The sequence below is a fragment of the Hippopotamus amphibius genome, chromosome 13 (assembly GCF_030028045.1).
Source record: "Hippopotamus amphibius kiboko isolate mHipAmp2 chromosome 13, mHipAmp2.hap2, whole genome shotgun sequence".
NCBI classification, from domain to species: Eukaryota; Metazoa; Chordata; class Mammalia; order Artiodactyla; family Hippopotamidae; genus Hippopotamus; species Hippopotamus amphibius.
Window position 1 is genome coordinate 12,648,371 of NC_080198.1, and position 27,293 is coordinate 12,675,663.

A 27,293-nucleotide genomic window follows, 5' to 3' on the forward strand; every position below is an offset into this window, starting at 1 on the left:
CCTTAAGGTATTCTGTGCCGTAAGATTCAACTCTAAGGAAGTCTGGGAAACGCAATTCTTGGAAATTCTCAGTGCAAATAGCGTAGTAAAGGCTGTGAGAAGGTCTAAAATATAGACTTTATACTTGCTTGATCATAGAATACTGCTTTATATAAAATGTGTCACACCCACCCACCGCCACTACCCCAAGAACTAGCTTTGAAAAATATTGCTGTAGATACTTAAGACTTTAGCCTTGGGTCAAGCCTCTCCATTTAAAAATGATAATGAAGTGACCATTCATTCACTCATTCTTGGCCCCATCTCACAGAAATGAATTTACCAACTTGCCTATTATCACTATATAACTTGACAAATGTATAAAAATTAAAAGCCACATCTATGAAATCTTCTATCTACTATAGTAATTGTGTCATGGGGAATATTTTTCTAAGATTTTACTATCAGGCAAAACAACTACTTTAAATCTTATAAATACTACAGTTCTTTTCATTAATTATGTTTCTCTCTTTGCTTAGGTAGTAAGACAGGTAACATCTACGTCTGTGAACTATACAGAATGTGTTTCCATGCACTAATTTCATTTCTGATATTTTTGTTTTCTACTGATAATTTCCCATTATTCCCACTCTCTAAATGACTAACTTTTATCTTTTCAATTGCTTGTATTTTTTAAAGCAGCCTCAAATCCTCTGTGACATGAGGTACATTGTAAGTTTTTATTTTTTTTCTCTATTTATTCAACAATTACTGATTAAACTCCTCAGCGGTATTCCTGTATTAGTGCTGGATAAACAGTGGTGAATGAAATCAGGTCCGATCCTCAGCCAGCTTACACCCCAGTCTGGGAAGACAGATAACAGGTAAAATAGACATAAATATATAATCGCAAATTCTGAAAAACGCAAGAAGGAATAGAAGAGGAAAGCAGGCATTGGAGATCTAAAGAGAAACAAGATACACACGGTCTTAGACATTTTGCCACTTTGATTAGTGAAGGGGAGGATACTGAAACAAAAAACAAAACTAATACAGTAAGGAACCAGATTGTGCAGTGCCTTTCAGGACCTGGTCAGCAGCTTAGCTTCTGTCTTAAGGGTTAGTGATAAGATGTGAGTTATGTTTCGAAAAGTCCATTCTGGCCATGAGGTAGAGAACAGGCTGGAAGCGGGTGAGTATGGTGGCAGGGCAACCGGTGAGGGGTGTCATGGACTGAATGTCTGTGTAATTCTAACCCCCTGCGTGATGGCACTAGCAGGTGGGGTTTGGGAAGATGATCAGGTCACGAGGTGAAGCCCTCATGAATGGAACTAACACCCTATTAAGAGACCCCAGAGAGCTCCCTCCCTCTTTCTGCCACGTGAGGTTAGAGAAGACGGCTGTCTATGAACCACGAAGCGGGCCCTCACCAGACACTGAATCTGCAGACACATTAATCTTGAACCCCCCAGGTCCTCCAGAACTGTGAGAAATAAGTGCTTGTTGTTTAAGCCACCCAGTCTATGATGTTTTTGTTAGAGCAGCTCAGATGAACTAAGACAGGGGCTACTGGAATAAACCAACAAGAGATGACGGTGACTGGGCAAGGGCAGGGGTAAAGCAGACGAAAAGGAGATAAATTCTGTATGTTCTCTGGAAGTAGAATTACCAAAATGCACTAATGTACTGGATATGTGGGATCTTGGAGGAGGGTAATCAAAGACGATTTCTAGGTTTCCGGCTGGAGCAACCAGAGGGAGATGGTGTAAGGAGGAGAAGAACAGGTTTTAGGGTGGAGGCTGGCGGCTGGAATGACTTCTGTTTGGGGGTATGTTGAGCCCACGTTGCTCAATCCTGGGCTGAAGATGTACATTCGGGAGTTGTTAGTATAGATGGAGTTTAAAGCCATGGGAGGAGGTAAGATCACCTTGGGGCAGGGTGGAAGCAGAGGAGCGCTCTGGAGGCAAAGTACATGAGGAAGAGGAAGGTACTCTGACCAGAAAGATCCAAGAGAAAGTGAAAGAGGAGGGAAAGTTTCATGATAAAGGAAAGAGCAGGGGTGACTGAAGGTGTGAGAGTCCTTGAGAAAATGAGAAAGGGGAATAATAATTTTAAAGTGCACTGTTTTTTCTGAGTCAGAACATATTGAATTCGCCTGAAAAACATTTTTCTCGGTGTTAAGAACAGGGAGCTTCATTTTTTCTGTAACAATTTCATGCATCCTTTGGAACAAACCACCTCTTTTGGAATAAAACCCTTTAGAGCCAATCAATATATGGGAAAGTCAATGTGTGTGGAAGCAACTGAAAATATAAAAAGCACAATCCAAATCTTATCTAATTCCTATCACATTGACCATAGATGACAGTTCAGGCATCTCTTTCTCTGAAGCACGCAATCACCTCCCATTGCCACACTTTCATAAGATGACCCTGACTTTCATTTTATCGAGATCATGGTCAAGGCCATATTCCATGAAACTCCTCAACTCCCGCTATCACACATTTCTCTGTGCCCTCACTGACCCTCTCTTCCTCCCCACAGTCAGAGAAGACAGGTTCATCTTTCTTTCCCACAATCATTGATTTCAGGTCCAATACGCTCCTGTCTCCTTGAGAATCTCTCCCCTCCCTTTACGGCTTTAACTCCTTCTTTACCTTGGTGTGATTCCCCTCGGGCTATAAATATGCACCAATGTCCTCCATCCTAATAACATCCTTGCCACAAACATGTCTCTCCTCGCCAGTGAATCTCATCTTCCTCTTTTCATTACTTGAAATCTGCAAAAATCAGTTACTGCAGCCCGCTCCTGATCCAGCCAGTAGACCTTTTGCTCTTAGTGCAAGTGTTTATTTCAAGGTTGCTTTTGACTTTATCGCCACTCCAAGTATAGTTTGAGGCCTTCATTCTTTACAACCTCTCAGTGATACCTGACAATACCAAATACTGCCATTTATGATACTTTCTGACCGGGAATTTTACAACACCCCAGTTTCCTGATTCTCCTCTTAGTTTTCTGATGAATTTTGGGGGGTTTCTTTTTCTCTTTCACACACTTGACAGTTTGGAAGAATCTATCCAGAACTCTTCTGTTTTCAAACTTCTTCCCCAGTGAAACTTATTCACCCTCATCACTTCAAAGGAGATGAGCTGGAAAGCTCTGTTTCTAGTCTTGATCTCTCCCATGAACTCCAAACTGGCCCTGTCGACTCTGAGCTGTGTTATGTCCTGCAAGTAATGATGTGCTGGTAAACGTTTAAGAACTGGTCCTCTATGGAAAAGAATGTCTTGATGTGTGCCAATTTCCAGCGTGTAAATATTCCCACTCTGGTCAGTGTCAAGCTACCAATGTGACATCACTGAACACAGTCCTGGGAAGAGATGTGCACCTTGTCTTTTACAAGCCCGTCCAAGTGGGGTCCAGAATATCTCCGTGTGACAGGCCTTTCTAATTCAACACACTGATGCTGAACTCATCTTCTACCCAAACCGGTTAGCCTACTTCTAGAGATGATAAGCAGGCATTAAAACTCCCTTTTTATTATTGGTCAAAGGATTCAGTCCTATTTTTGCTATATATTTTGCAACCATTTGGATAGGTTATTTTGCTTGAAGGGAGAAATACAGCCTATCAAATAACTCATCTTACTGCAGCTTCCAGCATTGCTGACTTACTACACGTGATAATTTTTAGAGGCATGAAGGATTAAATAATTTATGCTAATATTATCAATGATTTGCTTTATTAAAAATTTAAAACTCCTATTCTATGATATAATTATGTTTTATGTAGGAAGGACAGTTGAATTACAACATATTTCTCATTCTGTGGAGAGGAGGAGGAATTGTATACATTAAAACACACACACACACACACACACACACACACACAGAGCAACTTTGTTTAATAGAGTCTTTTATCCACCACCTGGATTTCTCACCAGGCAACCTATAATTCTACTATATGTACCCTCTAGGTGCCATATGTTGTAATTATATAGAGAGCCAAGTGTTGCTCTAATTAGATCATTTGGCAAAAGGGATTTAGAAACACCATGATGGATATTTACTAGTAGAGATCTAATTAACTCTGGCATATCTGTGACTGAAATATGAGGATAAAACTGCACTACAGAAATAGAGGGTCAAACATAGTACATGATACTAGACCTTCACTATTTACATAGCATCTACACAGTCTAGCAGATTCTATTTCTAGAGATGACAAAGTTAGGAGGAACCCAAATTATCTGCCTTATCTCTACTGAGAAGGCACAAATACTGCATTTCTGGTTTTAGTACCCAGTCACATCACTTCAGGTCTAATTGCTCTTAATTACATGCCACTTTGGTTTGAATATTTTCACGATGACTTAAATCCATTTGATGATACAGAGCTATTTTCTCCGAACAAAGGCACTGCTGAGGTAGTTCAAGGACTTAATTTACCTCTTCTCCAAGGGGCTTAGATGGTTCTCACCCAGCCCTGAAATCAGACCATTATGCCTCTTTCCCCAGGAAACTAGAAAGCCATGGATCTGAAGGCTGCCAATTTATTATTGAAAATATGAAATGAGTAACAGTAAAAGCTGCTTCTGGCCAATTTATCCATATTAAAGGCATCAGCAATATTCCAGTTTTAAAAGGGAGATAATGAAAGCAGAGCTTTATCTTTACTAACAATGTACTGACTTACCACCAGATTCCACGCTCTCTTTAAGAACAGAGAAGCATCTAATACTTGTTCCTCCCCTCAAGCAAAGCTGGTAGAGGTACAGCTTCCGGAACAAGCGAGACTTGGATTTGAATCCCAGCTCTAACACTACCGAGCTTTGCAACCTTAGGTAGGGTGAATACCCTTTCTGGGCCTAGGTTTCCTTACTTAAAAGATGGGGTTAATAATAGGACTGATCTCATTCAACTTTTCTGAAGACTAAAAGCAAACACATATAAAGTGTTTAGCAGAGGGCATAGCAAAGACTGGGAAAAAAGCTAGGTAATATCATTATTCACAAATGGGAGAAAAGCAGTGGCCACAAGATAACTAGGAAATACAGGAAAAGAGCCAAAGTAATCAGTACCCTGAATCCCCAAGGATTCCCAAAGCTCAAGGTTTATTCATGAATGCACTAGTGACATAAAGGGAGATCAAAGTCTCATTTCAACTTAATAACCAGAGATTTCTGAGCTGCTTCAGAGCCAAGATGACTCACAGTGTTTCTGTCACTATTATTTTATATCTGTCAACATTATTTCAAAATGTTAATCATCTCTTGTTAAGAAATCTGAAGCACCTCCCTACTGATTATTCTTCCATTTCTTCCACCTAAGCTCGACTGACACCCAGTCCCCCACTTGACTGTATCTGTGTTGACTTGCTCACGTCTGTCCCTTCGTCTTGCACAAACACGAGCTCCCACACGGAGACCTCCCGCTTCTGCCTCTGCCTCCCCATGTGACCCACTTTCTTTCTCAAGTGCTTAAATTCACTTCCTGTCGGAAGCCAATGCCGGCAGACCCTGCCTGACTCTGAGAGTCTCTTCTTGGCATGCTCCTCAAGCACTGCCGCCTATCTCTGTTTGGAAGATATTATGTTAATTTGTACCTCACTGGTGGTTTCCAAATTGTTCCATGTGTGTATATACTGTCATAATAGCTGAACTGTATAAAAGCCTAGGAAGTGAGTCTTGGGGTTTCCATCTTCTCTCTCCTCCTTCAGCTGAACGAGGCTATTTATCATTTTAAAAATAATCTTTATAACCATAACATGAAAATGAAAACCAATCTGCAAAACAGTCAGTGTAAACCACAGATCCTCAACCCGGGAGGAAGAGTTCCCATCGCTTCTTTCTTTTACTGGTTTTCTAGAAATCTGGGAAAGAGGATCAGATATACACTTCCCTATGCATCCCCACTACCTCTCACCTTCTGTGTCTTCACTGTGAACGCTAGCCCCGCCGTAACCCCGCCCCCGCCCCACCACTGCTGATTCCTTCAGAGACTTCAAAGCTTTGGGGGCAAGAAAAGAAATTCCCTCTAGCAAAATGTGGGAGCCTCTGCTCTAGAGACAGAAGGGACAGCATTTAGGCCTCCAACCAAATTTACTTCCTCTTTACTTTGCACTTCGTGGACCCAGTAAAAGTGACAATTTAATCAAAAGGTAAGTCACAGATGACGGGTAAAAAACAGCAAGCCAAAATAAAAGCAAGATAAAAAAAGCCAAGCAAAGGGAGAGTTATGTTACTGGAAGATGTTTTCATACCCCTTCATTTCCAGAAACATGCCGTGAGTTGGATCAAGGGACAGAAACTTTTTCTGTAAAGGGCCAAATAGTAAATATTTGAGGCTCGGCAGGCCAGGTGGCTTCTGTTGCAACTACTCAACGCTGCACCCCCATAGTGTGAAAGCAGCGTAGACAATTTGTTAATGAATGAGCATGGGGCTGTGTCCAATAAAACTTTATTTGTGGACACTGAAATTTGAATTTCATGTACTTTTCATGTGTCACAAAATGCTATTTTCCTTTTTATTTACTTCCTACCATTTGAAAATGCAAAACCATGCTCAAGCTTGCAGGCTGTGCAAACACAGGTGGAGGGCTGGATTTGGCCTGTGTGTTGACGTTTGTCAAGCCCCGGATAAGAGAGCTTCAGGCAGAAAGAACAGCTTGTTGGAAAGCTTTGTGGCAGGAAGAATAAGGCCATTTGAGGAACAGACGGGAGGTCCACGTGGCTCAAGAAGTAAGGCTGAGAGAACAGGTGGGACTGGAGGCAGAAGCCTGACCAGTTTAGGGTCTTGCTGGTCGTGGGATGGGCTGTCTGTCCCGAGGTTAATGGGAAGCTGCTGAAACAGGGCCACACCTGGCTGTGCACTAGAATCATGTGGGAAACTTAAAAACAAATTCAGACTCCTGGTCTCATCTCAGGATTCCTTAGGAAGAATCTCTGGGGATAGAAAGGGATTCTGTATTTCAAATGCCCCTCTGTTGGTCTCAATACAGTCAGCTAAGCACCAGTCTGCAGACCTGAATTTGGAAACCACCTCTGGATCTCTGCTTGAGGGATGGAGAGACCCCAGGAAGGTCAAGTGAGTTCCCAGGTGGGGGCACAGGAAGTCCCAGCAGATGCTTTCTGAGTACACAACGCTGAATGCAACTGATCAGGGATGAGATACAATTTCCTAGAGGGGTGCGATGCGGGGGTGGGATAGGGAGGGTGGGAAGGATGCTCAGGAGGGAGGGGATATGGAGATATATGTGTCAGTACAGCTGATTCGCTTTGTTGTACAGCGGAACCTGGCACAACAGTGTAAAGCTATTATAAAGATCAAAAAAAAGAAGAAAAAAAAAAGGCGTGTGGAGAGCCATGCCAAAACCATTCCCTAACTCTGTCTGTCCCCCAGCAAACTGCCAGCTCGTCAGCTTGCCATGCTTTTCTCAGCCTGATTTTAAGAAATCTTCCAGCCTTATCTCCCCCGCTCAAAAATTCCTCTGTACTTTCCTTTTAAATATCTTTTGTTCATGCCACTCCTTTCACTTAAATATCCCACCACCGCCTTCTCCACCAATCTCCTGCAAGAATCAGATAATGTAGGTTGCTTGGCTGATTCATTTCATACAAAAATCATGAGTATCTACAGTATTCTGGGCACAGTACCAGGAGCTGGGGGCACTCGTGTGCTCAAACACACATGGCATCTTTGCTCATGGTCATTTCAGCCTGGTCTGCGAAATAAACATTAATAATCATACCCATAAACACAAAATTTATAAGAAAGGAAGGGAGGGAGGAAGGAAGGAGGGAAGGAGGGAGGGATGGAAGGACGGAAGGAGGGAGAGATGGATGGAAGGGAGAAAGGAAGGAAGGAAGGAGGGAGGATGGAAGGATGGAAGGAGGGAGAGATGGATGGAAGGGAGGAAGAAAGGAGGGAGGATGGAAGGAAGGGAGGAAAAAAGCAAAGAGAAAGAGAGAAATACATAGTCCCATCTCTCAGGGAAACCACTGTTAACATTTCAGTGAAGTTCCTTCCAGGCTTTTTCTTTGAATGTATATCAAAATATGAATATGTACATGCATGCTGAGACTATAAAATGATATTTTATACATTGTTAAAAATAAAATTTATACCTGTAAAAGGTGAAAAGTCTCTTTCCGTTAAACCACTGTAGAAATTCTGTCCCTTTCAAAATGACACCTTTAGAACCCTGTTTTAAATGAGGTTATGTTCATCATCTCAAATGTGTCTTGTATGGAGGACATGTGTGACAAATGTTTATTGAGTTGAATTTATCAGGAATGTGATGTGGGAAGTTTGATCTTGTGGAAGATTTGAGTGAGGGCTGGTTCCAAATAAACCAGTTAAGAGGCTAATGTAATAGATGCAAAGTCCACACAAGAGATAAAAAGGGTAGAAACTAGGACAGGGGCGGAGGACTGACTGGCAAAGAAAGAATGAATGCGGGAGACCCCTGGAAGGATTTAATCAGGTGTTGCCTTTAGATTGGGGACCTTATTTTAAATACTTCCATATAAAAATTCCGTTCTCATGCCAGCATATCCTGAGGCATAAGTAATACCGTGAGCATACGAATAGAACAGGTGGTAGGTAGTCCCTGCCTGAATCTGGACATTGCTTTAACCCCTGACTATAAAACAACATGACACAACTGTACTGAGGTGGAAAAGGCTGGTGGCTGAGGGTTAAAGTCATGGAATCTGCACAGGACAGGGTCTGTGTATCATTACAGACATTTAAAAACAAACGTCTCTAAACTCTTCTGCAACTGCTCTGCAGGGGAGCTTAAAGCCGTAACTATTTTATGCATGGCTCTAGGGACAGACAAACCGAAGGAATGGGGGGAAGTTCCAGGTCTGAAGTGGAAAGCAGGATAAGCTCTATTTCCATGACTACACGTGCAAAATTACAATGATATAGTACTACCAAGAAGCAGGGCAACAGATTCTATCTAGAGCAATGATGCTGAGTTGCTTTCATGTTGTTTTGCCTCCAAGGCAGGATTTCCATTATTATGGAGATGAACGGCCTCTAATTATTGCAATAACATAATTGTTCCCCAGGGCAGAATTCCTAATACCAGAGCTGTATGCCTCTGCAGCAACTGTAAGAGATATCCCGAGGGCAGGTTTCTCATTAAGAGCACATATACAGACACTCTGCCTCCAGAAGAGAAACAGAACGCCTGAAGAAATAAACTTTCCTTTCCAAGCAAGGATTCCATCGGCCTTCTGGGCAAATATCTGCCCTTACATTTGCTCTGCCTCCCAGACTGCCAGCATCTTCAGAACAGGGTTTCCCTCCTCATAGACAACGTGGAGTCTTGCAGCCTTGTGTTGGGATTTTCCCCTACGTATTACATGAATTTCAACTCTTCCAAAAGCTTTTGGGGAGGGAGGCAAATTAGGGTCATGATAAAATTTCACCTTGGAGGAAGACTTCAATGTCTCTAGATAAGACACATGAATGTTATTCCCATTTGGGTTGAACAGTCTCACAGAATATTAGACTTGACTTGACTATACTGTGGGGGTCAGCCAAACCTAAACATATATTTCAGTCTGGGAAGAAATGCCTAAAAATATGGAGGATTATACCATTTTACTGTGTCTTCTAGTCATGTCCACAGTGGCCTCAAAGTAATCCCCCAAGGTGATGCTACAGCTCCTAAGTCCAGCAGTCATCTTTGAGCCATTATTTTGTCGGACCTCTTGGTACCAAGTGCTTGCTCCTCCTCGAACCTCTCTGCTCCCTTGGTTTCTGTTTATTACATTCTCTTGGTTGTACCCCCATTTCTCTGAATCCCCTCTCCAGTTCTCCCAGCGGCCTCTGCTTCCACCCATTCTTTGCATGTGGCCGTTCCTCAAGGTTCCTTCCTTTGATTCACAGGTGTTCACATGCTACAAAACTCTCTCTGGATTCACTTATTCACTCCATGGCTTCTTATCCACTGGTGACATCTAGGTCTCTGTATTTACTTTCCCGAACTCAGACCCACATTTCCTGTTGGACACTCATTCACTGAACACTTAGTCTATACCAGTCATTGTCCTAGATGCTAGTGTTATAGACTGGGGCAAAACACAAAGAGCCCTATGCAACCAGGACGGTCCTTCAAAGTAGAAGAGGGAGGCAGGTGAGGAAGCTGAAGTGATGTGATGCGAGGACTCAGCTGGACTGGACTTGCCTTTGCTAGCTATGATGATGGGAAGGAGCCACGAGCCAAGGAACGCAGGTGGCCTCTAGAAAGCCAATGCAGAGTCCCCCAGAGAACCTCCAGAAGGAACACATGACTTTAGCCCAAAGAGAGCCATTCCAGACTTACGACCTCCAGGGCTGTAAGATATGAAATTTGTATTGTTTAAGCCAAACATACACACACACACGTCTCTGTTTTCATGGAATTTACATTATCATTAAATGGAGCGTGGAGAAGACAGTGAAACAATAAAGCAAATATGTACCGAGTGAGATGGTGATAAGGACTATGGAAAACATAAAGCATGGAAAAAGCACAGGGGGGACGTTTATAAGCTGGAGAAGGTGACATTGAATGGGAATTCCAATCTGAATGTGACAGCACCACTTGCAGGCACCTCAGATTTAACGTGTTAATATCAATCTCTTTATTTTCCCCTCTCAAACTTGTTTTTTCTGTACTCCGTATTGGGGTAAATGGCACTGCCACCTACCAGCTGCTCGAGTTAGAATCCTAGGAGTCATTTTTTCTTTTTCTTCCTTCTTTTAGAAATCTTTTGACTCCATATGTCATTAAGTGTTTCAAATTCTACTCTTTAATAGCCCATCTATCTGTCTTCCCTCCTATACTCTCAAGAGACTGACATCATTGAAGTCCTTTTGATTTCCATCCTAGCCTACCGCCTGCAACTGGTGCATCTGCCTTCCTAATCTTATTCTACTCTGAGTCTTTCTCCATGTTGCACACAGAGTAACCCTTCTGCAGCACATGTACAACTGTGCACTCCCTTGCATAAACTCCCTCAATTCTCTCCTGGAGTTCAAGTCTAAACTCTACAGACATAAAATTCAAGGCTTCCACAATCTACTGTTGGCCTATATTCGCTAATGTTCCTTCTAAATATATCACCTTTATAACATATGCCCTAGGATTATTGAAAAATATATTGTAATTTTGCTACTGGGCCTCCTGTACTGTCCTAAGAGCATCTTGAGGGCTGGGTTTATGTCTCCTCTTTCTCTCTATCCCCAGTGCCAAGCACAGGGCTTAGCATGTGGCAAACACCCAATGAATGTTTTGTTCATTGATGGAAATTTGTGTTGGCTGGCTTCACAGAACAGTCATGTTCTGAAACCATGCCTGTGACATGGAGGCTATAAATTTCAGATTCTTTCTGGAAATATTCAGCAGCACATCTATACTTAGTAATTATCCATTAGCTTGACATAATGTATTAGCCGAATGCCTAAAAAGAAGGAAAGAAATTCTCAAGCATGAGTAAGATACAAGAAGTCATTATTCACACATTGTTAACTAGAGTAACATTTCACTCATTTCTTCAGCTTCAGTGAGAAACAAAATATTTTCTCTAAGTGAATTTTCCAGACAAGTAGATTTACCCCTTTAAGCACTAAGTTCATTTTTTAAAATAATCATTGGGAGGGAGTGGTCTTTCTAGGATGTACACTCGCCCGCCTCACTAATCTAAGCTCACTGAAGATAATTTTTCCTCTTTAGGGACATAACAATAATTATCATTCTTTGCTACAGAGATAAAGAAAGGTATTTATTCCCTGATTAATACTGTTTTAATTCTGAATGACAGATTTAATTCTGGCTTTCAGAAAGACATTGAAAGAAATGCTTAGGACAGTGAGAGGATGCCAAATAACGTCATACACAGACGATCAGGGACATTTGGGCTTGGAAAAGAATTGAGAGAGGACCTGAGAGTAGCTTGTCAGTATATAAAGGGAAGAGGGGTGGTGGAAAAGAATTAGATTGCTTAGTATAACTTCAGAAAGCAAAGCAAGAAACGACGAGTGGAAATTACGAGGATATTGATTGCGAAGAAATAGTCTAACAGTTAGTTAGGTCTCCATCTTAGACGTAACCAGGGAAGGCGAGGGTCCAGCTACTGTGGGGATCCCTGTGCTGGAAGGGAGGCTGGGCTCCATGACTAGAGTAGCAATTTGACATTGTTGCTTGCATAGCATTCATTTACTCTTCTTCTGCTTGTAGGATCCTATGTTTCTTTGAGGAAACCTCTGTCCCATTCTCAGTCCATGAGGTCTGAGGTGCAGCTTTTCCAAGTGCCTCTTAGGATAAGCACACAATCATGTCCTTCTAATCAGTGCATCACACCCCTTTGAATGTTACCAGTTCAGGGAAGATCACTGACCAAGGCAGGTTTATTCAATTCCATGAACACCTATCCTGGAGTTATGAAAAGTTAGAAAAGAGGGCAAGCATGGCATTGCTGGCAGCCATCCTACTACCAGGAGAGGACGACCCATCAGAAAATGAAGCCAACCAAGAGGAAGGCACCAGTGAGGGATGAAGAGAGCCCTCCACTCCTGATGTCACTGTGTGAGCATATGAACCTGATCACACCTCCAGTCACAGCCCATCCCTGGCCTTCTCAAATGTGGAGCTAGTGAATTCCCTTTTATACTGAAGCCGACTCTGAGTTGGGTTTCTGTCACTTGCAACCAAAAGAGTTCATCTGGGTTGCTTTTATAGCTCCTTATAGTTCTAGGAGCCTAGGTTTTTATTAATGGTTCTATTATTTCTATATTTTGATGTTTTTGTTTTTAATAGATCAACTTCAATCTCATCTGCCTCAAGTGCCTTCTGTCTAGAAACTAAAAGTAAACAAAATTATCAACCTTATTCAGTTAGCTTAATTGCTCAATTAATCCAAAGGATTCCACTGCTTTGGTGGTGACCAGAGGCCTCTCCTGAGAACTAAAGTACTTGGGCTTTTGTAACAAGGTATCCCTGTTTTAAACGTCTGATACTGCCTACACTCTGATCACTGGATAAATATACAAGAAAACAAGAAATGATTTATGTTTATGGATATGCTGCCTACACAGTAGCAAAGCTATAAAAATTGAAGATTAAGTCTTTTATTTAGATGATTGGTTTAACATAGATAAGGCCAGTGTAAATGTGATTTAAATTTCTAAAGCCTTGAAAAAACAAAATAAGCACATATATATTTGAAAAATTGTTCTTCACGTTAACATTAAAACCGTATTTCTGAATCCATACCCACGGACATAACTATAATACCACCACATGATTAAGATCAAAACAGAAACATTTAAAAATGTTGCTTCTTATACTTTTATTGTAAACTCATTTGCAGGCAGTCGATTAGTTACATTTGAAATTAAAAATCACTTAGTAGTGTTTGGCAAAGTCAAAACATAAGCCCTAGGGAGAACATTAATAAAAAGTGGTACTTGGTCATAAATTTGGTTTCACTGAAACTTTATTTATTTCAGTATTTTGTAATTGAGATTAATAATCTTTTATTCAAATGTTAAAGGCCATCATTAAAAAGTCTACAAATAACAAATGCTGGAGATGGTGTGGAGAAAAGGGAACCCTCTTATACAGTTGGTGGGGATGGAAATTGGTGCAGCCACTATGGAAAACAGTATGGAGGTTCCTCAAAAAAACAAAAATAGAGTTGCCATATGATCCAGCAATCACACTCCTGGGCATATATCCAGACAAAACTATCATTTGAAAAGACACATGCACCCCTATGTTCATAGCAGCACTATTTACAATAGCCAAGACACAGAAACAACCTAAATGTCCATCGACAGATGAATGGATAAAGAAAATGTGTTACATATATACAATGGAATACTACTCAGCCATAAAAAAGAATGAAATAATGCCATTTATGACAACATGGATGGACCTAGAGATGATCATACTAAGAGAAGTAAGTCAGAAAGAGAAAAACAGATACCATATGATATCATTTATATGTAGGATCTGAAATATGATACAAATCAACATATCTATGAAATAAAAACAGACTCAAGACATAGAGAACAGACTTGTGGTTGCCAAGGGGGAAGGCAGGTAGGGAAGGGAAGAATGGGAGTTTGGTATCAGCAAATGCAATCTATTATATATAGGATAAACAAAAAAGTCCTACTGTATAGCACAGGGAACTGTACTCAATATCCTGTGATAAACCATGATGGAAAAGAATATGAAAAAGAATATATATATATGTATAACTGAGTCACTCTGCTATAGAGCAGAAATTAACATAACATTGTAAATCAACTATACTTTAATAAAATTAAAAAATATTTTATTCAAATGTTAAAGGTTTGCCTTCTGATTCTTAGGATTCCATATCTCAAAAGATAATTAGGGCTAACAAGTCAGTATATTAGAAACTATTACTTCACATGGAATACAGTCAAAGAATTTTCCTTTTGTGTTGTTCTAACAATGTCAGTCCTCTCCTAAAATTGGAATTGTAAAAATTTTCACTCACAAATTCTGCATATGATTGCTTTTATTCACTTATCCACTTAATTGTGTTTCTCCTTTATCAGAAAAATATAGAGGAAAATGTCAGAATTTCTTCTCTGCCAATGAGAAAATAATGGTTATATCTTTCTTATTTTTCACCCTTTTCAGAAATTACAGGATGTTCAGTTGAGTTTATGTCTTTCTCATAAGTTAAAAAACAGCAGCCCATGGAGTAAAACTTGGTCCACAGATGTGTGGCCCATATTGTACTAACATTAAAATTGAAAAAAAAAAAGTTGTTGACATTTAAACATTAAAATAGTTCAAATAAAAGTCCATATTTCTAAATTCTCTTGAAAAATGAGAAGGTGGGGAGGCACCAGACCTGTCTCCATCGGGTGGCAACAATAGGCTAGAATTGAGTAGCGGGTGTCTCCCTTGGATGGGGCACACATCGAAGTCTCTACTGCCATTCCCCTTTAAAGTACACCTGGCCAACGTTTGGATTCACTTACATTATGGAAATCAATCTATCTGTTTAATACTTTGTGAGCAAGGCAGAAGGCACAAACAGAACTGTGCGAACACAGCATTCATGGGGAGGAAAAGTACGAATACTGATAGCGTGGGTCATGCCTGGTGACACTGGAGGTGGAGGTGATAAATACCAAGTCTTGAGTAAGGATGGGGAGTTTGCTCACTTTAAAGATACCTTTAGTGCCGCAGAAATGACACATACAATGTTGAAGCAATATTTGAACCCCATTAATCAAGTCAGAAGAAAAACAAAAATGGTGAGAGAGAAGCTTCGCGGTGAGTCAAGTGATAGAAGCAGTCAATTAAATTCACTTATTAAGGGACTTCCTAGGTGGCGCAGTGGTTAAGAATCTGCCTGCCAATGCAGGGGACACAGGTTCGATCCCTGCTCCAGGAAGATCCCACATGCCATGGAGCAACTAAGTCCGTGAGCCACAACTATTGAGCCCGTGGGCCGCAACTACTGAAGCCCACGTGCCTAGAGCCTGTGCTCTGCAACAAGAGAAGCCACCGAAATGAGAAGCCCGCACATCACCACGAAGAGCAGCCCCTGCTCACTGAAACTACAGAAAGCCCGTGTGCAGCAATGAAGACCCAACACAGCCAATAAAGAAGTAAATAAAATAAATTTATAAAAAAATTTCACTTATTAAAAATAATTCCTGATACCGAGATATTTTCCCACAGTTAATTTAATCAACTTATACCAACAAGTAATTCAAAATGTTTGGCTGTCCCTTTTCTTCTAGGCACAAAGTAAGACTGTATTTCCCTGCTGGGTTGAATTTGGACAGAGCCATGTGACTTGTTTTGGCCATTGAAACATTAGTGAAAAAGTGTTTCACTTCTGGGTAGAAGTTTTAAGAGCCCATGCATGTTTAGCCACCAAAAGAGGGTGTTCCCGAGAGTGCTATTCTACCAGCCTAGGCTTTAGAGGGCAACAAAGCCCCCAGCAGACCCCTGGTGGGCCTGCAGTGTGGATGAGAAATTTCCTTTTGTTGTCTTAAGATACTGCAGGTTGCTTGTGACAGTAGCAAAGCTTATTAGCCTCTCCTGCATTGATCACCACGTCACTCAAACTCCATTCATTCATGGTTTTTGACATGTCTGTCTATTATCCATATTATTTTAAAAATATTTTTCTTTATATAATTGTTATAATAAATCTTCTAAATTCAGCCTTAATCTATGTGATTCATGTGGTACATAAAATAAGAAACTGTGCTCTAAGTTCCAACTGTGGCTCCAGATTTTAATGCCATGCCAATAATTAGTAAACTATCCTGCTTTCTTGGTATAACAGAAATCAGAGAGAGATGCATATTACAAACATCATATGTGTGAATACACCATCTATAAACCATACCAGGTTTGTTTGCAAAAATCATTAATAAGGACATCATCAGTGCGATGATCTACTATGCATATGCAAATCCAAAGGTGTACAGGTGTAAGGTTGATGCATACATATTTTTACAGGCTTCCCCACTGCATCTTTGAGTACTTGACCTTTAGCATCAATTAAAATCGTTATGTATACAGCTGGTAAATGTTATGCGTGACATAGACACATGCACAATTACCATTTTCCAACAGATTGAGCAGATTACAGAAACGGGTGGGGGAATATTTCATAGAGGTGACAGCCAAGAAAAGGTCTTAAGAGATACCTGCTATTTGTCACAATATGACCTAAAACCCCAAACAACCCATACGATTACACTGTATAAACAAGATGCATTCTAAAAGTAATTCATGTATACTAGGAAACACACAGGTGAAGAGGTAAGTATCAGAAAGAAAAAAAAAAACTTTCTTTTTGAAACTCTGTTTCAAATGTCATGATTAAAATAATCAAAACTATGTTATTTGAGAATGAGTTTTGGAATTAGAGATATTTAGCTTCAAAAAAGGAGACACTAGCAAGAGACATACTAGCCACTGCCAAACATTTGAGGGGTTGTCATAGCAAAGAAGAACTGGATTTACTTGTTTCTGCAAAAAGGAGGTAGGATGGAGAAAAGTAGGCAAACCTACAAATAAATTTTAGGCTAAAATTAAAAAAGATATTTCCAGTTGCTCATCTTTGGGCAGTTCCAACAGCCTTCAACAGGGATCATGTGATCTATCTGTATAGGAAGGACTTTCTGGAATCTTAATATCAAGAAGGATTATAAAGACCAACTAATTTACCACCCTTTTCCAAACCTTCAGTTCTTCGATTAACATTTAGTTCACAAAGAACGGATCGTAAACTCTTCCCTTGAAGACTGTTAATTATGGATTTATAAATTATTACAGGTTAATCAAACATTAAAAATATTTTAAGATAATACCTTTCATTTTCTCTTAATATGTCCCTTCCTTTCTTCCAGGTGTAGACAGGTTTCGGAGAAGCTTTCGGCTTACACTCAATGACAACTTCACCTCCCACTTTGACAAGAGTTACTCTTTTTAAGAGGGTTCTTGAAAAATCTGGACCCACAGCTGGAAGAGAATACAGACAATAAAATAATTAATTATTATGGAAGAAAAACCCCACTAGGTCATTCTTTACAGCTTTTTTCCTTCTGTAATGGACATACTGCTGTCTTGGGCATCAAAGGGAGGAAGTTACATTTTTTCTGAAGTAAAGGGAGTAGCACGAGAAGTTTTGATGGGTTTATGAAAAGTTGAGTTGTAATTTGTATATGGTAAAATGTACCAGTTGTAAGTCTACAGCTTGATGAACTTGGTATACTCCAAAATTAAGATCAAAATATAGAACATTCCATCACCTTATTGAGGGATTCTTTTAAAAAATTATTCCATGTTCAAATGAAGAAAAATTCTAAAATTTCAGGAAAGCAAAAGGGAAAGAAAATAAAAACCCACAAGGTGTTTTCCTGATTGTGTAGATTAAAGCATCCCTTCCTTGCTAGTTACTGCCTCTGCTCTCTCCTGCAGCACTCGGAGTATGTCTCCATCGGGGGATGTGCTGAAATGTCTATAGCATCACCTCTGTGAGCTTCTCCTTAAAAACAACGACTTTCCACTACTATTGCCTAATGCAATGCTCTCTTGCAGGATAAATTGTGAGTTGCTCTTACAAAACTATTCCATCCTCACTACCAGTATTCTAAAAAAATTCATTCATGTTGACACCAAATACGTAGTTACGTGGAAATAATATTAAGTAATTACTTCTTTTCTAAAGCAAAAGATATACATCTGCATCCTTACAGAAGTATAAAAGAGGCCTTTCTGAAAAATCTCCATTTTCTTCTGCATTACTTGAATTAACTCATTTTAGGATCTGTTGTGAGCACAGGTTCATCTCCTGGAATCTTAATTTTACCATATTAAAAATCCCTGACTCACTGCAGTTTGACCTGATGGAATTTAAGATTCCATACCACGTTAAATGTGAAATTTAAATACTAACCACAAATTACTTAAAAGAGGACAGGGAATGAGTGCATATGTATGTGGGTGGGAAGGATGGGGGTCAATTTTTTTTTAAATGTACCCAAACCATGTGCTGGTGATTGAAAAAAATAAAAGCAGTCTTCAGTGGAACCAAGTTAAACCTTTATTATGTGCTTTTGTTATGGAAATATTTTCAATGGAAAGAAAGAAAGAAAGAAAGAAAGAAAGAAAGAAAGAAAGAAAGAAAGAAAGAAAGAAAGAAAGAAAGAAAGGAAGGAAGGAAGGAAGGAAGGAAGGAAGGAAGGAAGGAAGGAAGGAAGAAAGAAAGAAAGAAAGAAAGAGAAAGAAAGAAAGAAAAAGAAAGAAAGAAAGAAAAAGAAAGAAAGAAAGAAAAAGAAAGAAAAAGAAAGAAAAAGAAAGAAAAAGAAAGAAAGAAAGAAAGAAAGAAAGAAAGAAAGAAAGAAAGAAAGAAAGAAAAAGAAGAAGGAAGGAAGGAAGATGGGAAGGTTACTTTTTAATGGGGTGATGCAATGTACGCGTGAGGCTGGTTTTACTATGGGAAGGTTAAATTAAATACATGAATCTAGCAGGCAATTAATACTTCAATCTGTGTACCCTGGATTCATGAGGGGAATCTATAATTCAAAGAGTAATTCCATAATGATAAATGCAATTAATAAGGAGAGTGCAAGCACAAGTGTTTTTGCTATGATGGGATAAATGCATTCCTTGCATGATCTGCAAAATCACATAATAAAAATTATAGGGTTCTGAAAAAGATAAGGTCAGGACAGACCTACTTGATATTTATGTAACGGGAATACTAACAAAAACAATAATTATTATAGTATGTTAGCATGATTAAAAAGACAGCTTAAATTCCTAATAGATAAGTACTACAAAAAAAATACAGGACTTCAGGGGGGAGTGTGTGTGTGTGTGTGTGTGTGTGTGTGTGTGTATGAAGATAGCTTGATGAAACAAGAAAACTGGAAGAAAGTAGAGTTGAGATTGGTAAAGTATTAAACAAGTAGAAAGTGCAGAAAGACTGAGGAGAACCACGCTTGGAACAACAGCATGTGAGAGTATGTGGCCAAACTGAGTCAAAAGGAAAAATATGGGTTGAACAGGAGTCGCGGTCAGTATGCTTTCTGCCTTGGCTAGCTGTGTTGACCTGAGTTGGCGGGGTTGTTGGAACCAGTGACATATATGGACAGAGTCAGCATCTGTTATACTGACCTAATTTCCCCATTTACCACTCCCCCACATGCTAATTTTCAACACAGAAGGGTTCTTTTTTTTTGGCCTCACCGCATGGCATGAGGGATCTTAGTTCCCTGAGCAGGGATTGAACCCGTGCCCCCTGCACTGGAATCTCGGAGTCCTAACGACTGGACTGTCAGGGAAGTCCCACAGAAAGGTTCCTGTAGCAGAACAGACTCACTCCCATCTTATGGAAACACCTGAACTGACACATTAATGTAAAAAAAAAACAAATCAGGTCTCTAGAAGATTTTTAAAAAGGGTATTCTGTGGAATAGAATTACAAATCTGTAACATAAAAATCCTGTCTGAAAACTGTATCTTGCTACACACATATATTTTTATCACTTTAGGCAGACATTTTTCATCTGTTCAGGAGGAATTCTGCACTTGCATTTGGAATGAGTTTACATAAATCAAACCGTGCACAACACATGGGTGTATTTGTCAAAAAACTATGTATTGCTTTTAAGGGCTTTGAAATAGCATGCTATCAGCCACACAGAAGGCAGAAGACTCACATTCCAGTTTCAAAAGCATTTGTACTGTACTATGTATGTGCATATTCTCTTTCGGATATCCTAGAGATAAGACTGCCTTTGAATGTCTTTCACTAATAAAAACGGAATTATAAATTTAAATCTTTTCTCTCTGTCTACTCACTTTTGCTCAGTTTATTTCTAGTGTGATCTAACTCTGCAAATCTATCAGTTGCCACCATAACCTACAATGCTTTCTAGGGAAAACCTGTCAGACCTTCACCTGTTTTTGAATACTTGCCTCACTAACGGGTTTTTTAACACTGCCATTTTGTGACCATCTTGCACATCTGAGATACTCTAAAGATCATGGGATGACGCTTTTTCATGTCTGAACCCTGTATTTATTCTGTTTCCCAATCATCGGCCCAGGAGAGGCTTGAAGGCAAAGCCAAAGGAGCTGTTTCATTGAACATTCACAGAGAATCAGGTTTTAAAAGTTATTGATAAGGGCCCCATAGGGCACTATTAGACTCTAACCTTTGCTGGCACTGGAAAAAGTTAGTGCACATTGAATGTGAAACTTCAGTGGGTCCCGAACAGTTCAGAAAAGATAAAATCAATTGCCAAATTACTGACTTGAGTCTGAGAGCAGCACCAATCCTGGGACATCCTCATTTGCTAAATCTAGTACATGTCGAGGACCATATTTCTTACACAGACGACTAGGGGGCACTGCTCTCCCAGTGCTGGAGTAAGTCACACTAAAGGCACTCTTTCCTGTGGGAAATGCAACTTTTTATTATTTATCAATGATTTTTAATACATTAACATTACATTACCTAGGAGAAGCATCCGGCTGAGAGAAGCCTTCTATGCAATTCTCAACTGTTTGTTTTTACTTAATTAAATGGCTCTTGGTCACATGTCAAGGGTATTTTAAGTGGCCAACAGAACCCCTGAAAACTGAAGTTGTGCCTTAGGATTATTTCTCAAAAGGGACAGTAAGAATAAGAATGATAACTCCTTAATGGGATGTGCAGAAGCAGTCCCATCTGGGAAACAGACGGGTATGATGTTTTATTCTATTATCGAAGAGGAAAGGATAATTATGAGTGCCTGGTCTATCACAGTCTATAGACACACCCCTGGGAACACTGCCAGTCGATGGAGACTATTAAGGCTGGCCCTTTCAGAAGTTCAGAGTTTCGTATTATTTTAACCTTTATCTATTATCTTTAACTATAACCTCATCAACCCATAAAAATAAACCCAGAGTACACGCATTCATTCAAGTATTTCCACCACTGAGGAGACAACGCTGGCATCAGATATTAAAACCTCAAACTTCCCCTGGTTGCTGGGTAGGTAACTAGAAGGCTGGCTACAGTGGAAATATTCTTCTTTCTAGGTCCATCATTTCAGAATGGCTGATGCAAAATCAGCCTCTCTGATCAGGGATGATATTCACAAGGAGATTCTCAATGAATTCTGAAGTAAGAGTTTTCTATTCTAATATCAGCATAACGTGTTCCTTCTAAGTCTCCAATACTCTGCCCTGTTGGTTTTGGTCTAATTCGCTGAACATCCTGTTTCCCCAAGGGCTCCTCCTACCACGGTAGCTCTTGCTTATGGGCTTCTGCTCTTTTGGGAAAGTTATTATAAAACCAAACGAATAATATTTACAGTAGCAAGGCTGCTTTGAAGACGCAATAAAATACATGTATTGTACATGAAGTACTTAGTTCAATATTTTCCCAGAGTAATTAAGTCCTTTATACCTACTCTTCCGCTCTGCTATCTCCACTACTACCACCACCATTTTTAGAGAATTTTAAGCTGAAAAGCTTAAAGAAATATAGTTCTGTTTGAAAATAGAAAAAAAAATTTTATTTTGAAATAATTGTAGATTCACAGGAAGTTGCAAAGATAATACAGAGAGGTCCTGTGTATCCTTTATTCAATTTCTCTCAATAATTACATCTTATGTGAGCATAGAACAACATCAAATCAAGGAAACTGATCATAGGTACAGTGTGCAGAGTTCTATGTTATTTTACTAAAAACTTCGACTTTTGTAACTGCCACTGAAATCGAAATATAGAAAGCTTCCATCAGCACAAAGATCTCTCTCACACTACCCTTTTAGAGCCACATCAGCCCCCTCCTGTCTGTCCTCCCTATGCCTAGAATCTACCAATCTGCTCTCCAACTCTATAGTTTTGTCATTTTGAGAAAAAAAAAATATATATATATATTCATACATTATGTGATCTTATGGGATTTCCTTTTTCAGTCAGCATAATGCTCTTGAGATCTACCCAGGTTGCTGAGTGACCAATAGTGAGTTCCTTTCTGTTGCTGAGTAGTCGTATCTAATCCATCCTGGTATAGATGAGAAATTCATCTTTAATGTTGGCATTTCAGGCACTATGATAATTGACAAATACAGGAACCATTTTAAGGTCTTTCAGCCCTTTCTCTGCCAAAAAGGAGGATCCACCTTCGTCCTTTTTTCTTTTTATAAAGCTTAGGAAGCCAAAAATTAATTGTGTAGACATGGGTGGAATCTTTCTTATTTAAACGAAAATATTTTAAAGCCATTTTAGAACCTCATTTCTTAGACAATAATTCACATGTTGATTGAAAATCATTCTTATATGTTTTAAAAGCTTTAGCTGCTAAACCCTTGTTAACCTCCCTTGAGCTACTCTATCTATAAGAAGATAATAAGACAGTATACACTTTTACATATCTGTAACCACCCTGACGTTCACATATGTCCAAATTAGTGATATTTCATTACACGTGGCATGATGTCCTAAACACTGGCACATATTCGTGTCCTTGGTTAAACAAGTAGTGTGTGGTAGTACAGTGCCACATTTGACTGAGTAACTTTGTCATGAGATTGAAATATTTGTTGAATTAACAGAAGAGAGCATTAGACTGTGAGACTTCTAGAATTCCAGTGGTTAAGAGATGGTAGTACTTGTTACCAGCAAGTATTAGATCATCAGTTCCTTGCAGGCAGAGACTGTGAATTGTGGATCCTGGACCTACCACAGTCCTTGGCACAAAGTAGATGTACAATCAACACGTGCTGAATTAATGTATGCTGTAGAAGAGAACTCGGGAATTCAGTTCAAGGCAGGACATTCCCTTCTCATGATGCTTCGGCTGGATATCACAGCTCTTTCTTTTATCCAAGTGGGGTTAGAAATGGCTTCTTGAACTTCCTGGCTTGTGTACAGGACACCCTATCCACTCGGGACCTCAGTCAAATGAAGCAGAATTACCCAAGAAACAATCTGGGCTGTTCATACAGTTGTCCCTTGGCATCTGGTCTCTATGGAGAGAGTGGTTCCAGAACCCTGAAGGTACCAAAATCTGCAGATGCTCTAGTCCCTCATTTGAACAGCATAGTGCAATGAATACAGCCAGCCCCCTCATAACTGGTGGATGCAGAGTGCTGGCTGTGGTCTTATACCCCATGAACTGGTGTGGTGGTAGATGTTTAGCAACTGGCTCTCCAAGCAAAAGGAAACACCAAAGTCCTTAGGTTTTGGTGCTTGCCGATTTCTCTGGTGTAAATACTCCCATGAGGGCCGAGTTCAGGACACCCACAGGAAGTCACTGAATGCGGAACTGAGAAGGATACGTAGACTCAGCTCCTGCCCCTAGGAACTCGCCCCGGCACGTGACATCCTTTCCCTGTTTCCCTAAAGCGCATCCTTAGGGGAAGGGTACAGGCCAAGGGGGCCCCGTGAGTTCAGCTGTCCCCGGATCCGGGCCTTTCTCTTAGGCAATATGACTGTCTCCTCTCTCCTCCTGGGTACTCCCAGACAGCCAATCCAGTGGTGAGAAGACGGGAACTTCAATTCCCTTCCAGTTCCTTTGATTGGTTCATTCTGTTCAAAGAATCTGCTTCCTGACACTGTGTGAGTGACAGTATCATAGCAGTTTTAAGGGCTTCAGCTGCTCATGCCCTGCCTTAGACACACAGGCTCGAGAGAAACACACCGCAATGTGGACGAGCAATGTCCACATAGCCCAGCACTGACTCATCTCTTGCTTATCATGTTCCTTCAGTAAGGCACTTAACTGAAGGAGGTTTTCTGCTTTCTGCCTTTGTGCTATGCTTATTTTCAACCACAGTCAAAAGGCTTTATTAAAAGCAACGTTCCTCATATGAAGTACAAATGAGTTTCTCCAGGAGCCTAGAAGAGTCAATGTCTGCTCATGTTGGGGAAAAAAAAAAAAAAGCTGGGAATGTTGTTGGTACAAACGCTCTATTTCTAGAAGAAGTTGTCTCACATGATTAATAGAGCTTTTGTCAATACCAGTTCAATCAAGAAAACCTGGATTAATTGGAAGTAGAGTGGTTATATCAACAAGCCATTCTTCCTCCCTCCAACTCCTACATGATGTTACAAGTTAGAAAGCTCCTCTGCTGGGATGGCTTAAGATTGGGTAACAAAGGGTTCTAGAGAGCAGATCCTAGATGGGGGCACCTAAATTTAACTGATCGTAAGAATCAGTTGGAGGACCTCCTCAACTCTACCCACCATGAAAGGGAACCTAAGAATTTAAATTTCACAATTTTTGCCACTAAAACGGTGATCCCCAGAGTGGAAGCACTGGTGATCACCTGGGAGCTTGTTAAAAATGCAGAATCTCAGGCCCCACCCCAGACCTGAAGTCAGAATCTGAATTTAACAGGCTCTCCAAGTAATTTAAACATGCACCAAAGTTTGAAAGTCCCTGCTAAATCTTTTTGAACACTAATCCGAACAGTCCCTGGGTCAGACTAGCAAAATAGAATCAATTTGTTGCCAGAAAGTGAAGAGAAAAAAAAAGTTCCTTTATTTCATTAATTTCTTTATTAATTCAAAGAGACTTGTGGATAATGGTAAAAAGAAACAAAGTTAATAAATACATGTAAAATGTAGCGGCAGTCAAGGAAGGGTAGGAAACAACCTTATTAGACTTAGTACAATAAAATGAGCTTCTGAAAGCCAAAGCACACGGGTCAACAAGATAGGCAGAGGGGAAAAGAGTGTATTTCCTTGTGACTGATAAGAAACAAACAAAAAACAAAACAAAATCAAAAAACCCACAAAAACAAAACACAAAACGAAACCATATACTTTTTTAGAAGACGAAATTTCTTCCTGATTCTACATTTCTAAGAATTAACTGGTAATCCCTTCATGTAAAGGACTATGGACATTGGAATGGAAAATGCCTTCAGAGCAGTTTTACGGAAGACTCGGAGATTTTGGTGCAAGGACAGTACAGTGGGCCCTTGGTATCCATGGGTTCTGAATCCATGATTGGTTGAATCCTTTGACACGGAACTTGCCGATACAGAGGGCCAACAGTATATGGTAGCAATACTTAGCGATGCCTTGGGCTGCATTCCCGAGTTATATTTTAAACTCTAACTTACTGAAGGCATTTCTTTGGGGAACATGACATACAGGATTGCCATAATATTTATCCTTCAGATTTCAATGTCTCCCCTCAGTCGGCTTTAAGCCACAAGAGCCACGCCAAGAAGATCTTAGTTTAATCCTCACATGGCAGCCAAAGTCACTCTGTGAGCCTTACCCTAACTCACCATCTTGGTAAAATGGGGCCTTTAAGGCATGGTTGGAATCTCTGATGCCTGATATTCCTCTTCTGCAGCAGGGCTTTGGGATCAGAGTCCTGATCCAAATCAGAAGCTTTGCTAGGTTGACTGTATGCAACCTAAAAAAACCAGACAACCGAACAAACAAAAACCCCGTCTGTTCAGGCTAGATTTCCTGTTGCAGGACAGGAAAATTTTCCAAGTGTGGACCAGCAGCAACAGCATCACCTGGGAGCTTGTTAGAAATACACATCTTCAGGCCCCACCCCAGAACTACTACGTCAGGAATTCTGGAGGCAGGGCTCAGCAATCTGTGTTTTAACAAGTCCTCCAGGTGATTCTGAGGTGTGGTAAAGTTTAAGAATCAATACCACAGGAAAACTTAATAACCTTCTGATCTGATGAATTAGAGCAGTAGTTCCCAAACGGTGCCGTCCATTGGAATCACACCTGGGTGGCTTTCAGGACTAAAGGAATAAAAGTCCAGTCTCCCAGGCCCAGAGATTGAATGAGTCGGTAGGGAGGACTGTAGAGTATCCGGCTATTCAAGAGCTCCCCAGATGACTACCATTTGCAGCAAAATTTGAGAAATACTGGAATGGTGTCTACTGGTGATCGTGTGGCTGTCTACATTATAAGCGTCTGGTATAGATACTAGTTAAAAACAGCAGAAAACAAAAAACCCACAAAACACCTTATTATATTGCTACAAACACTTTAGATCTGCAAGAAGTTTTCACATGTGATCTCTTTTAGTTTTGACAGGGACACCCTCATTTTACTGATAAATGAAAGCTTAGTAACGTGTTAAAGATATCAAATTTGCATTTGAGATCCACGTGCAGAGCTTTCCCACTTCACGATGAGTTAAGCAAAGCTCCTGCCTAGATGACATTTGAGTAAGAAAGGCGTCTGTCTTCTCACTGCATGCTGATCACACTCAGCACATTTGATTATTCTGTAATCTGGCTCAACGAGGCAGTTGAGAAATCAGACTTAGATGCAGATGAGCACTTGTGAAAGTCCCTGTGAAATAACTTTTAGTTTAGCCTTAATGTTTTTCTAATTTGTGAGCCAATCATTTGGACAAATGCCAAATTAACCAGATAATTGCTCAAGCCTGCACCTCACTTTAATCGGACCATCAGTCTCTTAATGGCACTGGGGTGTCCTGCCAGGGTCTGATGTCCTCCACCACACAGGCCAGGAGAATCCCCACTGTCCTGAACCATCAGACGGAAACCCCTCAGGGTGAAGCTACTTCTATTCCTTATACAATCCGGACAAAGTCAGGTCACGTTCAAGACCACTGGGAAGACACTCATTTGCTCTTTGGGATAGGTTATCCCATTTCAAAATCAAAGATACTCTAGTGACACTGCCAGTTATGACCCAGGTAAACTGGACAAAGTACCCAAGCATCTTGCTCTAGAAAATCATTGGTGTTCTGTAGAGAATGCTGTTGGTACCCTCACACAGATTCTTT

The 27,293-nt window shown here is 40.2% G+C and overlaps 1 protein-coding gene across 8 annotated transcripts in view; it reads right to left on the reverse strand.

The window, feature by feature from the left end:
• Positions 1–27,293, reverse strand: part of CNTN4 (contactin 4) — a 780,243-nt gene that overhangs the window by 119,752 nt on the left and 633,198 nt on the right. For all 8 annotated transcript variants that reach the window (XM_057706190.1, XM_057706194.1, XM_057706187.1 and 5 more), the window contains one exon: positions 17,359–17,509. In XM_057706190.1, the coding sequence (XP_057562173.1) occupies positions 17,359–17,509 (151 nt within the window). The remainder of the gene's footprint in view (positions 1–17,358; positions 17,510–27,293) is intronic.